The sequence below is a fragment of the Pinus tabuliformis genome, chromosome 3_2 (genome assembly GCF_031772625.1).
Source record: "Pinus tabuliformis cultivar Carrire ecotype Pingquan chromosome 3_2, CPIR1, whole genome shotgun sequence".
Taxonomy (NCBI): domain Eukaryota; kingdom Viridiplantae; phylum Streptophyta; class Pinopsida; order Pinales; family Pinaceae; genus Pinus; species Pinus tabuliformis.
Window position 1 is genome coordinate 402,784,159 of NC_142302.1, and position 11,746 is coordinate 402,795,904.

At 36.6% G+C, this 11,746-nt stretch overlaps 1 protein-coding gene across 1 annotated transcript; it reads right to left on the bottom strand.

Moving 5' to 3' along the window:
• Window positions 1-1,658: 1,658 nt before the first annotated feature.
• Window positions 1,659-5,505, bottom strand: LOC149181094 (uncharacterized). The gene is made up of 2 exons (XM_089416439.1): window positions 2,616-5,505; window positions 1,659-2,420 (listed from the first exon to the last, which is right to left on the bottom strand). The coding sequence occupies exons 1-2, from the start codon at window positions 5,260-5,262 to the stop codon at window positions 2,080-2,082; spliced, it is 2,988 nt and encodes a 995-aa protein (XP_089272565.1). The 5' UTR covers window positions 5,263-5,505; the 3' UTR covers window positions 1,659-2,079.
• Between the last annotated feature and the right edge of the window lie 6,241 nt (window positions 5,506-11,746).

Here is an 11,746-nt window from a genome sequence, read left to right on the forward strand (position 1 = left end):
ATGAGCCCCAGCCCCATATTTTATTGTTGACCCTGTTTTATTTATTGATTACTATATATTTCTTTTGACTTGTGTATATATTTGTTTTATTTTATTTATTTTTCCATCAATTATTTTTAATTTAGTTTATTTTATTTATTAAATGATCTTGTCTCAAATTAAAGCCTTGCTTTTTTTTTTAAATTTTTAACTTGCTTTCTAATTGATTTTTTATTTTTATTTTTTTTAATAAATTAATAAACTAATATCATAATTTAAATATTATTTTTCAAAAACTAACAGTTTAATACAACATTACTTATTAATATTTTTTAATAAATTAATAAATTAATATCATTATTTAAATATTATTTTTCAAAAACTACCTATATAAATTACTAAAGTAATCCCTTACTTAATAATATTTGTTTTTAATATTATAATCTAAATATTATTGTTCAAATATAGTCGTTACCTGAAATTATGTCTCTACATTGCTCTCTATTTAAGTCTTTGCCTTGCCATGGTCTACCTCTTCCTTTGGGAACCACACTTGTTAGTTCGAAACAGATAAATTGTAAATTTCTTTTATATGATTTCTACCAAAATAATTTATTTAATTTATTATGAATCACAGAAACCTACAACATAAAATATAAAATATTATTAAATCCATAAAACTTTAGATTAATAATAAATTAGGAGTTTGTTAAATCACTTTGTAAAAAACCAAAAAATCCAGTTCAAATCCCTTTAAATATTTACCGACAAAATTGAACATCTAAATGATAATGAAATGTTAAATTAGAGATTCAAATACCATAATTAATGATAATGAAGTGTTAAATGGGAGATTCAAATCCCATAATGAAGTGTTAAATGGGAGATTCAAATCCCATAATTTACGTGTGGTAGTTGTAGGAATCCTCACAAAAACCTCTCCTCTGATTATTAAAATAATAATATTAAAATAATATATTAAATTATTATTTTTTTAATAATATATTGAAGCCTAAATTTTTTAATCATTATTTTGCTAGCGATGAAAATTAAAGTTTTAATGAATTTTAGAAAATTAATGACTTTCAGGGTCACCAATAAAACCATATCCACACCATAGACAACTTCTTTGAGGTCGGAAGTTTCGATTGTTTATCCGTGCACGATCCATTTCACCCACGTGTTCCTCTCAATAAGCGTCTGCAACAGCACCGACCCACTAAAATCTTTCGTTCCGTTTTCGATCCAAACTCTATTTTTATAACGTTGCCCACGTCGAATCACTTCCACAAGAAGATAAACACGGAGAGAGAGCTGATTCCAGTACACCCACTACTCTGCTAGCTGAGCTAAGCAAAGCAAAACTCTAATATGCACCCACCCACCCACTTCAACGTACAGATTTTGCAGTTAGAGATGAACACCTGGCAGATTTTTCCACTGAAACTGCTCTGCCAGTTGTAAATACAATTGCAAGGCTGTGGTCTATTTCATAAACCAACAAACCTGTCACTCTTATCACCTTTACCAGAAACAAATTTTACCATGTTTGCAACAACTCTCTGTTTCTGACCAATTCTCAACAAAAACCTACCCCCTGGAGAAACAGAAATCATGAAGGAATGAACAAATACCAGTAACAGGATCAAATAGTGTTAACTGTGTCGAGCTTATCTAAGTGGACTGAACAATTTCTTCCATTTCAAAGCTGACAGATAGCCTGTTAAACAGGTGTAAACAAACATAAAGGATATCATCTTGTAATCACGTCCAATTAAAAAATGAAGATCCTCCATCAAGAATCCCACACAGATATACATAGAAGTTGCAACTATCAGGTTTGGTTGCTCTTTTTACCTCCCTGAAGTTACAGGAAGTGACCAAATTTTGCTGGAACATGAAGTTACAGGAGTATTACCCATAGAGGTAGACACATGAGTGTTTTCATTTTCTTAAAGTGAAAAGATGCATAAGCACAACTAAGGAAGAAAGAAGAAGACTGATAGTAGTTACTGTATGAAATGCACTTCTGATCAGCAACAATCTGCTCTTGTTAGCTGATATTGGCCTTACGACTGAACAGGTCTATCAATAACCACTTTAGGAGTTGAATTTGACTTGCAACTTACAAGGATCTGCATCCAGCAACATTTGCACAACTTCTCTCATGGAAGGCCGCAAAGCTGGCAGTTTATGTGTGCAAGACACTGCAATTTTCAAGACCTGGATCATTTGATCCTTAAATGACTTGGAAATTTTTGAGTCGAGAACAGCAATTAAATCTTCGCTCTTAAGGATTTCGCCTGAAGTCCAAGAAACAATATTCTTGTTCTCCCCAAATTCTGGTTCAATGGCCCCCCTGCCAGTTATGAGCTCCAGCAGAACCACACCAAAACTGTAAACATCGCTCTTTTCGGTAACCTTCAAGGAGTATGCATATTCTGAAAAATATATAAACATGGCACCATTCAGGTTTCATACGTTTGCAGAAGATGTCAAAAAATGCATGCTAATGAACTTAGAGATCAAGGACTGCAAAACCTAAAAACACACCAGTTGAGAGCAAAAAGCTGTGTGTGTAAACATCAGAAAGAAAATGGAATACATGTGGCAGAAAAAATAGTAAAGAAACTTACCAGGAGCAATGTAACCGTGAGTGCCTGCAAAACCTGTGGTTGAATCCCTTCCTCTGTTGCAAGCTTGAAGAACTTTTGCAACACCAAAATCAGCAATCTTGGCCTGATAAAATTGATCCAGCAAGATATTGGTAGACTTGACATCTCTGTGAATAATTGCAGGGGAGCAATCATGATGAAGATAAGCCAAACCATGAGCTGCCCCTAATGCAATCTGGTGGCGTGATGGCCAATCCAGATCATTATGGCTATGCAAAGCTTCAAACAGGTTCCCATTAGGCATGTATTCATACACCAGCAGATTTGAATGACTGTTGGACAGATAACAATAGAGCTTCACAATGTTTTTGTGCCGAATGGTCCCCAATGTTTCAACTTCTGCCTTTGCCAATCGATGGTCATGGTCTCTGTAAATGTTCTCATTTTTGTTATTGTAGGAATTGTAGGAATTCTTCTTATTTTTGTCCATGTAGATATCGTCCATATCCATTTTGGTGGATGTCCACAGATGCTTCACTGCTACAGTTTCATTGTTGGGTATGTCAACGCGATAAACCTTACCGGATGCTCCGCTCCCAATCACATTTTCATCTCCTTTCAGTAAAAAAACCCTGGAAATATCTTCCGCATTGAAGCTCAAGTTATGAAAAGCTATAAGTTTCCATGAAGGATTTTCCTTTTTCTCCAGTGAATCTGCCCGGTATTGAAGGAACCGCCGGAAAAGAATCAGTCCAATGGCGGATATTAACATCGCTGCACCTGCAATTAGACCGGCAGCCAATTTCAGTTTTTTGGATTCATCCCGAGAATAAGAAGAAGTCGAGCAAGCCGCTAGTGTGTCATCTCCAGTAAAGATTTTAGCACAGAGCCCTGGATTTCCCGAAAAGCTTCCCCTGTTTCCGACGGTGATGAGCGAATTGGGAACGGGGCCGCTTAACTGATTGTTGGAGAAATCAATAGAGCTCAAAGTCAATTCGCTAAGACTGCTGGGAATTGATCCGGAGAGTTCATTACTTGAAAGATTTACAGAATTCAAAGCTTCAATTGATCCCAAATTGTTTGGAATGTTTCCGTCCAGACGATTTCTCGCAAGATTTATGACAATTAGAGATTTACAGGAGCCGATTTCATCTGGAATGGATCCTTCCAGCATATTTTCCTGCAAATACAGAGCATTCAACTGACTCAACCTCCCGATTTCCTTCGGCAATGGACCTGTAAACTGATTGTTATTCGCTTCAATTCTGACCAATTGTACCGCCATGCCAATCTCTGGCACCAAGTTGCCAGAGAATCTGTTGTTGTAAACGGCCAATTGGGATAAATTCTTTGCATTCCCGATCTCGGCACTGATTGCGCCCACAAAATTGTTGAAACTCAGATCAATAATATTGACATTGGGCAGACCCCAGATTCCACTGGGCACTCTCCCGCTGAGATTATTGTTATTGACTCTGAAACGTACCAAGCTTTTGCAGGCTCCGTATGAGAGAGGCAATTCTCCTGTGAAAGAATTGCTAGGAGCAAGAAAGTACTGCAGGTTTCCTCCTCTGCACATGTCTTTAGGCAGCGGGCCATTGAGCCGATTTTCCGACACTTCCAGCATGTTGAATTTAGAGAGACTGCCGAGCTTCTGCGGTAATTGTCCTGTAAGATTGTTCCGATATACTGATAACCCTTCCAGAAGCGGCAAATCCGCGAAGCTTTCAGGAATTTGGCCGCAAAGATTATTGTTATCGAACTGGATATATGTTACATTCTTCAAATTCCCGAGCTCTTGTGGAATGCTGCCAGTAAGCTTATTGTCCGACGCATCCAAGTCTTGCAATGACCTGAGATCCCCCAATTCTGGAGGAATACTCCCGCTGAGAGCGTTACCGTAGAGCTCCAGATAAGAGAGCTTCTTCAGGTTGGAGATTTCCTTGGGAATGGATCCGTTGAGGTTGTTATTGGAGAGATCCAGGAGGCTCAGCTCTGTGAAATTAAAGATGAAAAGGGGGATTTCTCCTATCAAATTGCAGGAGGCCACATAGAAGGTGTTGAGTTTCTTCAAAGTCTTGAGTTCTTGGGGTATTCTCCCGGGAGTGAAAGGATTCTCAGCAAGGTTCAGGGACTTGAGCTCTGCTAAATTTCCCAGAGAAGCAGGGAATTGCCCTGTGAAGTTGTTGGTCGTGAGGTCGATTGTCTTCAAGGACTTCAATCCAGAAAAGTCTGGCAACGTGCCGGAGAGAGAATTTGTGTTGAGGTCGAGGGATTCGAGGTTACTGCAATTCATGAGAGACAGCGGCAGAGTACCATACAAGTGATTGAAACCCAAATGGAGCTTTTTCAAGCTCCGCAAACTACACAAACCGGAGTAAAGAGGGCCATTGAGAGATTTGGCTTCGAGTGTGATTTCGATGACCATACCTGTAGAATTGTCGCAGGTGATTCCATTCCAATTGCAAGGCGCATCAGGGGATTCTAATTTCCAGTTGTCCAATGCAGTGTGGGGATCATCGTTGAAGCTTCCCTTCATTTGCAGGAGGATCTGAGCCTCTTGAGGAAGAGCTTGGCACCATGGATTAACAATAAATGATGCCAAGCTCCATGCACAGACCAACCAGCTCATGGGTGAAATCCAAACCTCAATGATCTTCGTCCCCATCTTTCCTTACGAACGGTGCATAAGCTCTGTGCAGTTTGCTAGCTGCTGCACATATGTATTATATAGCTTTCTCCATGGCAGCGGAAAATCTCCAAATGCTCTCATTGAAATACTGACGTATTACAAATATTGGAAGTCAAGGGCTGTCATCCAATTTGATGGTTTTGTAATTACATGGGAAAGACAGTGCGATCCTGTACCAGGTAGGCAAAAGTGTATATGCAGAATGGGGTCCATGTCAACGTTGGTAGTTAAAAGACTTGTAATTTAGAGTATTCCTCTCTGCAACTAAAATCCGTGGAGTAGGTGTAAAGCGCTATATGCCACAAGCTGCAAATAGCACGTTGCCAGTAGTTGTGTAGTGGACATTATTATATGTATACAAAATCTCGTGAATGATTTTGATTGTAGTTCAGTTTCCATTTGATTACGTTGAAAATGTAGATACATCCAAACAATGTGTGCAGGCATGGACTTTCATTTAGACATGTTTCCTTCCCCGCACGATATATGGACAGGCGAAAGTAGAAGGGCCACGCATTTTTTCCATATGCTGGTAGTCATTTCAACACTGCAAGGAAGTGGAATGAGATCTTACGGTACACAATATTATCATACTCAATAAAGCTTTCTGGTTTTGATGAGTAAAACAAAATAACGCCGCTGCTTCCCAATGAAATTAATATCTAAAATTAATAGGAATTAAACTAGTCCATAATTCATGAATATGAGTTTAAAAAACGAATTAATCTATTTAATTTAAATAATTTATGTTATTTAAATTTAGAAATATATATTATTTTAAGGAATTATATTAAAATTAATTTAAATATAATTAATGTTGTTGTTTATCGATGTTACAAATCTGCCTTGACTGTAGAATTTTTTGTATCTAGTAAATAGGTATAATTAAAAAGGCGGTATAGCTAGCTTTCCCGTTACTTAGTTTAAAATATTTTGATATCATGATATGTTGTAAGAAGTGCTCCTAATAATAGTTATTATTATTATTATCCAATAATTATTATTATTATCAAATTGGTGTATGAGACTCCCTTGTTTGTGGGACAAGGGATTCATCTCTTCACAACGATTTCACTGCTAAGTCTACGAAGACATACATACTCTACCTCTCTGGTTTTGAACCTGTGACCTTTTAAAAGAAAACATATGTTCTTAACCCTATAAAATATATTATATTGGGTTAAAATATATTATATCAATATTTGTTCAACCATTTTTTTTATTAATTTTTTTAATGTAATTAAACATTTTATGTTATGTTATTTTCATAGACAAAACCCAATTTATTATAAGATAAGATGAAGTTCAATGCATGAATGATAGCGTCAAAATCAATCTTGAAGTCACTGAATTACCACATGTTCTATTAAGGTGATCAAATTATAAAGTTTGAAGATTAAAGATAGTCTTTGAAGCCAAGAAGGGATCGTAGGCCGAGTTGTTTAGAGGCCTTAGAAATGACTATTACAAAGCTGTAGTCACCCCTAAATTAAAGGAGTCGAGGCATCTCCAGGACGAAAAATTGTTGAACTATATATAATTTTTTAGCCTCAACAGTGACATGAAGGTCAAACTCCAAGGATCACAGTGTTTGATCTGTTTTAAGAAAACTAATTCAGTAAAGGTCATCAATCCTACAATTTGTGTTTCGTTGAAAAGAATCTACATTCCTTATGAAATAAGTATTTAAGTCCTATTAAAGAAAGTGAAAGAAAATTCTATCGTTAAGAAAAGTGTATCTCAAAAAGAGCAATTTATATCAGTATGAAGAGAAGTCTATTAAAAAACATATAGGAACTCTCAAGAGAAAGCATCTAGCACTTTGGATCAACCTTGAAACTCAAGTAACTGATGATATTATTTTTTATGATTTAAATATCTAACAATATCATTTTAGCTTGTAGGGAGAGAAACAAGCTCAATGAAAACATTCACCTTTCAATCATGATAAACAAAGGTATGTAATCTTGAGGTATGTATAACATGCTCATTAGTTAAGAGCATAACATGAAATTTTTTAGGGTTTCATGTTTTAGGGTTGGTTTCTTGTATTGACAAGTTCTGAATTTGCTAATATATATGATTACTATATATATATATATATATCCTCATTTGTTTGTTCCCTATTAGAAACCCTACCTCATAATACCTAGGGTTTGCAAAAGGTATATCATAATATTCTTGAAAATAGAATTGAATGATATTTAGTTTTTATTACCTTTTAGAGCTAGTAAGTGTTTGTATTTAAAATCCCTTGGAATCCATTCTCCAAAAAAGGTAATGGAAACCCAAAATAATCATCACACTATTGTACTTGTATATTTTGGTTGTGCTTGTCAATATTACACGTAGACATGTTATTCTTAGGAATGGAGACTTGGTAAATCAAACACTTTAATAAAAGTGGATTCATATCGCAATGAACCATGAAGACGCTAAGAGGGAGTCCTTCAATAATGTAACCCTACAAGGTTTGTAAAAGAAGCAACTCAAGGTAACTAATTCTCTTTATTAATTTTTCTTTTAAAATTTGCTTTGTATTACTAACTCTTTCATCTCTAGGGTTTGTTATAGAATCATTAAGATTCTATATTGTTGGGGTTATTAATATATAGATTTAATCCACCCTTACCATACTGTATACCTTTTGTTCACTTTTGGTAAAAACCCTAATCTTTAGGGTTCACTAGGAAATCCCTACCCATTTGATGTCTAGGGTTTGGTGATGTTTTAATTAAACCCTAACCTACTTAGGGTTTGTTGATAAAGTTTAGAATATGTAATAAAATCATAATATCTTGATGTTTAAGGATGTTGATGTGAAACCCTAGCTTTTTAGGGTTTGTTGTTGATGTTTAGGTTAAATGATGAACCCTAGATTTTTAGGGTTTGATGAATTGGGGTTTATGACAAAACCCTTGCAATAGTCATTGTAAAACCCTAGGTTTATATGCTTCCATATGATTAAAACCCTAACTTGGTCGAAATTGTTGAATATCTAGCATTGGAATTTTTAACGTTTGTGCCTAGGGTGTTTACGACAAAACCCAAGTAAAGATTTATATAAGTTTCTAGGACATTATGAAGAAACCCTACATGTAAAATGTTTTCGCTATAATTGGCATTCTAACCTGATATAATTGTTGATATCTAAAGCATTAGTTTCAATAAATAGAAACTAGGGTTTATGATGAAAACCCTAGCATAGGTGGATGTGAAAGTCTAGGGAATGAAGATGTAACTCTTTTTTATTGTGGACTTAACTAGGTTTAGGTTTTGGATATCTAAAATTTGATTACTTTGATGCTCCCATTATAATTGTAATACCCCCGATGAAAATTCCATGTAATAAAATTTAAAAACAATAACCACGGTTGATGAAACAGTTATTCCAAGCTGAATATTGGGCAAGACATCCTAGGGGGTGTTCATTTGGTTGTTTATGGCTAAGGAAACTGGTAAAGGAAATGGCTAAGGCTTTAGAAAGGAAAAATGACATTTTGGCACATTTATTTATGAAAATAATGGAAATTAGGAGAAAAGGGAGGTGAAAGGTCACATACTGCATGTGAGGAGGAAAATGAAGGAAAATAATGGAAAATGAAGAAAATAGAGGCCTCATTCATAAAAAGGCTTCTGAGGATCAATTGGTGACCTTTTGTTAGTTCAATTTTGGAGCTCTCTCATTACTCTCTCTCTCTGTCGTACTCTTGGAGACTTAGAGTTTTCTTGGAGGGTGTGGCATACTTGGATTCTTGGAGCAAGAAAGCAAAGGAAGAGTAGGAAAGCACAAGAAGGCATTGGGATGAGCAACTACATCAAATTTGCTTGTAGGTACCAAGTTGCATATATGTTTCCTTCACTAGTTTTGGCATGCATGACATATGCATGTGGATTTTTGGTTGTGATTTGTCATTGGCATGGAGGATGGTTGGTATTGACACTGGATTGCCTAACATTGCCATTTCCTAGATAACCATGGTGATTGTGGGTTTATTTTCATTGTTTAGTTTTTGGTTGGTTCTCATGTTTCCTTAGCTTGGGTTGAGTTACTAGTCTTGGAGCCTTGGTTGGACAAACACTCTGGAGCCCTGAAACAACTTGGGTTGAGTTACTAATCCTGGAGTCTTGGTTGGAAAAATGATGTGGAGCCCTTAGTGGGTTGAGTTACTAGTCTTAGAGCCTTGGTTGGACAAATGCTCTGGAGTCCAATAAAAGTTGTGGGTTGAGTTACTAGTCCTAGAGCCTTGTTTGGAAAAACGCTCTAGAGCCCTGGAAAGCTTGGAAAGAGACCGATTTGATGATGGTTTTGTGATGCTCGACTGTGAGGTGGAATAATGATTTGATGGGTTGAGGTGGATGGCCTCTGGAAGCCCTGGATGGTTTTTTATTGATGTGTTCTTTGAGATCCCACATTCATGCTTGGAATATGGCACGAGGGTGAATGGATGAAGAGAGATTTGGCTAAGCCATTCTATGGTCAGGTGGAGCATGGAAGTCCCATCCCATGTTTGGATTTTGCATCATTAATGAAAGGGTATTTCCCATTGTATTTATATGAGCATTTTGATGGATTATATGTGGTCTATATGGCCGTACTTTTGTGAGTATTTATGTTGTTATTATGTTGCTTATGTATGTATTTTATGACAGTAGCCATGTGTGGCTCTCGCCACGTTTTTACTTTTAATTGAATGATCAATGTATCTATGACCTAATGGATGGAATAGTGGTTGATGTGTTGAGGCATTAATGGTTCCTAACATTTCTCAGCTAAGTATGAGACCCTTATGCTCAGAACTGTTAATTACACCTATAGATTACACATTTGCAATATGTTTGAAAAAATGTCTTTCTTGGCTAGTAGGGGTCCATTCAAGGTCTTGAACAAGTATTTTCTTTAGTACTGTCATTTCCATGTTACTTTATTGATCTGAAGAGATGGTTCAATTATGGGTAGCGACTTAGGCTCTAAGCCTGAAAAAGTGCCTCAAATCCCGAAGTCGTTGGCATAGTACTAACAGTTTTGGTCTCTAGGCGTTGGCAAGCAATCCTGTTAGAGTGACTTTGGGTTACTGGTCGCACTTATGCCTATAGCATGGGAACGACCGAGCCTTAAATTTTCCAAAATCTCAGTGGGACCCCAAGGCAAGTTGTCTAAGGTATTTGATTGGTTCCTGAGAGTACTGTAGCTGATGATTAATGTATGTATGGTGTGTTTGTGTCGGTTCCACTTCCTTAACATGACTTAGGAGGTCGAATCATATCATAGTGACCTCTCATCAGATGTTTACCCTAGCTGGATGGTTTCTTGGGTAGATGTGGGAGGAGGGTGTTGCAAAGTGGTATCAAAGCATGGTTCACCCCTTGGACTAGATGGGCTATCTGTTGGTCATGCATGCATGTCAGTTTCATGTGTGTTTCTCACCCTTGCATTCCTTGTGCTTGTTGCATTTGCATGATTTTGTTCATGGTTGGAGTGATGTCGTCATGTGAAATTTTAGGTGTTATTGTGGAATGCATCGATGTGAGTGTATGATTGGTTACATGTCGATTTACGTCGCCTACATGTATCGTTGTAGTATGCTTGGTTACATTCTTGCATGTGTGGTTACATTCTTGTATGCTTGCCAGTTGAATGTATCAATCTTGCAGGTTTGATTTCAAGTATTGTTCATTCATGCTTCATCATATGTGTTTACGTATATGTGTGGATGGCTATGCATCACTTATGCATGTTCATGTTTGCATGTGGTCAAGTGTATAATGATGTAATGATTATGTTTTTCATGCATGTGGTCGTGGTGTGTGTTGTTGTTGTTGAGGTCATTCATTGATGACTGGACCCTAGCTAGAATGACAGTTGCATAATTATATGCTTATGTTTTATGTTTCTATATGTTGTCATGATTATGTTATACATGTATCATGCTAATTTTTTGATCTTGCAGACAAGGTATCCTCTCAAAATTATACTAAGGTACATTGGTTTATTGCTATTTGGTTTAGTTGATTTGATATACCTTGCAGGAAGAAATATCAAATGGCTAGTAAGATGGTTGACTACAAAGACTCTCCCTATGAATCAAAAGAGAAGTATGGTGTTGGGAACTCTTCCGACTTAGTAGTGACACTGAGAAGTTTAAAGGAAGAAATAAGGAGTTGTAAGGCAGATAATGACATAATCATACAGGCACAGGAAACATTAGCAGAGGTAAATGCAATCATACTTCAGAGCTTTTTAGATTTGCAACAATAGGGACTGCTTCAGATCAGCCATGAGTAGAAGGATAAAACTAATGGGGCATATGGTAGTAGATCATATGGTGGTCACATATTAGATAGAGATGACACAATCAGAGATGGCAGATTGTTGGACACTCCGGATAGGAGAAGGGATAGACACAAGTATGATTCTAGTTCTGATTCAGATAAGCACTATGATCATCATCGGTATCAT

Coding starts and splice junctions, on each gene's coding strand:
- LOC149181094 (XM_089416439.1), bottom strand. CDS start 5,262: ATGGGGACGAAGATCATTGAGGTTTGGATTTCACCCATGAGCTGGTTG. Junction 2,421..2,615: donor TCACGGTTACATTGCTCCTG/GTAAGTTTCTTT, acceptor TATATTTTTCAG/AATATGCATACTCCTTGAAG.